Below are 4,773 nucleotides of genomic sequence, written 5' to 3' on the forward strand. Positions count from 1 at the left end.
ATGTAAATATTAATTTTATAACATGAATAGACATTTTTTTCTCATAATAATATATACGTTTGTTTACAAATTACAATATATTATGTAACAATTTTATTAAGTTTTATTTAAAAATAATTATTTAATGATTTTGATCAAATATTTTTATTTTTTTTCCAATTTTTAATTTATATGATTTACTGGTGCAAAAAAATAAACACTCATAAAATTAGGTCGTAAACAGGAATCATAGGGTAAACAAAAACGTTTATAATTTTCACAAATTATATTTTAATTTTTTTGTCTTACATTACAATATTTTAATGATATATATAATGAATTAATAATATTTTTAATTTAAAAATGTAGGCTTTATATAAGCCTAAATCATACCTTATATGTCATTATAATATGTTGCGTAAAATTATAAGTATGATTATTAGTAGTAAAATATTATAGACAAAAAGAAATTTCAATTATATTATAATTGAGCAATAAAAGAAATTAATTTACTTTATATTAAATAAACGTTCAATGTTTTTCCGTCCTTGATAAGTTTTCGCATAGAAAAAATATTTAATGCACCCTAAAACCTGAATCACTGCAAATTTGGTGGTATGCTAACACCGTATTCAACTTTTCTTCCCGTTTTGGAGTTTCTTCCTCACCTCCAATTGTTAACAATTTTTTTTAGGAACAAATGTGAAAGTGTGACCACTTTTTCTTCCCTCCCAAATCGTTTTCTAAATGAGGTGGTGCATCCGCATTTGCCTACCCATTCCGCGTGATTATTTGCTATATTTTTTTTTTTTTGGGGGGGGGGGATCTCTCTCCCCACGGGCTGCAACATATATTACCGTGGCCTATTTTTTACAAAGGTATCTTTTCTTTTCCCTTCCTTGATTTTTTTTGAAAAACACTTAGAATTTTTTCTGCCTAATAATTTGATAATCCCACCCATTTGCTTTTTATTTTATTTTGAAACTTTAACATTTTTACTGAATGCATGCCACTTATCGGCGAAAAGTAAGTGCGTATTTGTTTGCATTGCAACTGCAAGCAGTTTCTCAAAAGTGACATCCCGTTGGCGGGTAGTTTAACAAACGCGCCGTTCCAAGTAAACCGCTTTCGACGGAAGGAAATTAAGGGGGTTATTATATATATACGCTCATAGAGGAGGAAGGAATGTCAGCCCAGGAAGTGCACTATTTATTTATCCGCGCAGGGAAATGTTTTTTCGTATTTCGGGAAGGTTCATTGCTACGCCTTATTTGTATGGCATAATCGCGCAGCATATTTTTTGAACTAGACAAATGCTGTCTCCGTTGCGCGCAACTGCTAACGAAGTGAAAATAGCCATTTCAGCAAAGCGTGCCATCCTGAAGGAAAAAAAAAAACGACTCTTCACGCTACATACATGTTATTACATATGTATATAATACCTGTTTGGGGGTAATGCTGATTTGCTCGCTGCAAAAGCACCATCCCTCCCCTGGAGAGAAACGAGAACTGGGCGCGCCAGGAAGATACTAGCCCTGCTGGAAAAAAAGCTCTGAAGCATGTTCTACTTAATCGCCACACTCGTAACTACATAAATATATGTACTCATATTTTACTGCGCGCATGACGCTCTCACTACTAATTTAAAAATTGACTTGAAAAAAGGAGAACCACAATTTTTTTATTTTAAAAAATTAAAAATATTTTATACCTTTGTACATATCCTAAAATATAATTTTCTTTAAAAATTAAAACAAATTTTTTTTAATCAAATGATGATACATGCATATATGCATATAAACGTATTATGAAAAAACATTCCGGCAAAGTTATATGATAATAAACACTATACTACTTTTACAAACACGCAACGAGATAACTGATACATCAAACATAATCCATGTAACATAAAAACAAACACTGAACCCTGACCCCTGAATCCAAAACCCTAAATCTAAATACTAATCCCCAAAAAAAATAAAAAATCCTAAACCTAACCCTGAAGCAAACCCTGAACCCTAAACCTAAACACTAAACACTAAACCTGAATCCTAAACCTAAACCCTGAACCTAATCCAATAATACAGTGTATGGATGAGGGATGCATGAGAAATGTGATTTCTTCCTCCTTCTTCTATAATTTGTGCGGTCACTACACATTCCTTCCTATTTTTAATTTAATTACTTATATAATAATTTGATGAATATATACCGTCAATTATCCTTGTTTGAAAAATTGAACAGCCCGAACGAATTTACAAAATTATATCTTAATATACGTATTCATGTAGGAAAAGGAATTTCCATACATTCTTTATGTATAGATATATGGAACAATTTTAACACAAATATATTGTATACAAAAAATAAAATACATGAACAATGGTGCAAGTAAGGAGGAAGGAAAACGCACAGAAGGGAAAAAATTATTCTTTCTGCTTAAAATGAATAACTGTATATGTATGCAATAGCTTATATGTAATGTAATAAGAAATGTGCGAGCACACATACTACACCAATTCTCCCTATAGGAGCAGGAGGTAGATAAATTACCCTCACAGATAATATACGATGCGTTTGACAGAAGAGGGGCCTGCCAAGTAACTCGTGAGAGGAAAAACTGTTATGACGACATAAAAAATAATGTGAGGGGTGCATTGCAGTTGGGAGACTGGAATAGGTGGAAGACTGATATGACATGGGCCAACCAAATTGTGGAGAACTCTTCCTACGCATGTACCAAGGGGAGGGGGAGCGATCCACTCTATTATGATCGTTGTAAGTTCTTGTACTTTTGGATTGGCACTAAAATTAAAACAATGAAGAATGTGAGGTATACCTACTTTCATACTATTATGAATGCAATTTACAGGCATATGGAGAATGCCAATTTCTGGGATGCATGCACACGTCCATGCATGAATTTATACCCTGAATTGAAGGATGAACTATTTGAGGAGCGCAAAATATTATTCGATTACGATTATAATTATAATTATCTAGAGAAGAGTCCGGAGTGCAGTGCATATGTGCGTACTCCAAATTATACCACACATCGGAGAGAAGCTGAAGGTGCATATGCATTGTTATGCGAACATTGTAGAACTAATAGTAATACATATTGTACAGAATTTGATAGGATATATAAGAAAAGTGGACAGTATGAGAAACTACCAGAACTGGTGTGTACCGATGTACCTAGAGTAAAACCTAAATTAACGGTAAGGGAAGAAAAGCGAGTACGCGAAATTACTCCTTGTTCAACTTAAATGAACCACTGTAACAGTATACACATAGCACTTTGTGTATAATGAACTGAGAGTATGCTGAAACATGATGACATATATGTTTTATTTTCTGCCAACTGTAACTATAGAGGACACTGGGGTCTGAGCTATATTCACAGGAAGTATACAATTTGTTCGATAATGAATGCGGTGACTGCCAATGTAATGGACGTACCGGGGAGGTTGCAGCAGAATTGGTGAAGTGTCCCGGAGCTAAACAGTATGCTAGTGCAATTGTCAATGCTTGGCATCTTGCATCCAAAATAAAAGAAGAGAAAACGGAGGATGGTACAATTTGCTCCTTTTTCTATTATTGGCTGGCAGATATGCTATTCAGAAACTGTGGGCTTCATTCAATCCCAGATATTATGGGAAGGATTTACCATAAATTAAGGAAAATTAGTGCTGTAAATAATTGTGAACTCCTGAGCACTGATGACAGCATGGAGAAGTTCGAGCGAAAGAAAAGAGTGTTCGATTACAGTCATGACTATATGCCAGTATGGGAACAACTACGGACTTATTATGGATACTGTAAATCAACATATCCTCAGGTAGGCAGAAGTACTTCCCAAACTTACTACAATGTGAATGATATGTGCAAGGGTAATGGTTCCAATAGTAGATATTGTACCCAGTTCGAGAGTAAGTATGGGAATTACTGTGAACAGAAGTCAGAGGGGTTAATATGTAAATCAGTGGAAGAAGTGAAAACTGCAGAAGAAGGAAGTAGAGCGGTTTTCCATGTACTGGGAATGTCGGAAAAGGAGCCTGTGTCCGAATTATATGCATCCGCCGGAACGAGCGGCGCTCCTACCGTATCTTCCATATTGGCCATATTAGCAGGAATTAGTTCCATTACTTTTCTATTATATAAAGTAATAATTACAATTATAAGTATAATGAAATAATATGAAAATATTTATTATTATTACTTTCCTATTTAGAGCAATAAATAAAGAATAAACAGTGTTGTATTGCATATATATATTGAACACATTATATTTATATACATATTTCCCACCATCCCCTGACCTCTTCTTATTTCCTCTTAGTTTACCAATTTATTTTCTGGATTAAGGAACAAACTCAGTAAAAACATGAGAAGAGCAACAATGGAACAACATAACTTTGACGAATTAACGGACACATTAACATTAGACGGCTCCACAGTAGCATCCACAACTGTAGAAGATTTTAACACAGTATACTCTGTGCCATACACTACCTTACATTTCAGGAAGGCGGAGTAATAAACAATAGCAAATCGCAATAAAGACAAAATAATACAGGTTACCATCCATAGGTAAAAAGATTACCCTTTCCCTTCCTGCTTAGACCTTCCCTCCATAGACCAACTTCATTCCATAGATTACTTCCTTCCAAAGACGCTCTCTTCCTTAGACCCTTCCCTCTTCATTAAAGCGACCTTCATTAAAACCTCCTTCCTTTAAAACCTTCCTTCCATAGACCCCTGGCCACATAATAACCCTTCCTTCATTAGACA

General features: G+C 34.4%; 1 protein-coding gene across 1 annotated transcript; it reads left to right on the forward strand.

Annotated features, from left to right (window-relative positions):
* Positions 1-2,510: 2,510 nt before the first annotated feature.
* Positions 2,511-4,177, forward strand: PCYB_002080 (hypothetical protein; the record flags this gene model as incomplete). The annotated part of the gene is made up of 2 exons (XM_004227629.1): positions 2,511-3,200; positions 3,356-4,177. Coding segments are annotated over 2 exons (1,512 nt in total), but the record flags the coding sequence as incomplete, so codon positions are not given.
* Positions 4,178-4,773: the final 596 nt, after the last annotated feature.

This window comes from Plasmodium cynomolgi (assembly GCF_000321355.1).
Source record: "Plasmodium cynomolgi strain B DNA, scaffold: 0075, whole genome shotgun sequence".
Taxonomy (NCBI): Eukaryota; Apicomplexa; class Aconoidasida; order Haemosporida; family Plasmodiidae; genus Plasmodium; species Plasmodium cynomolgi.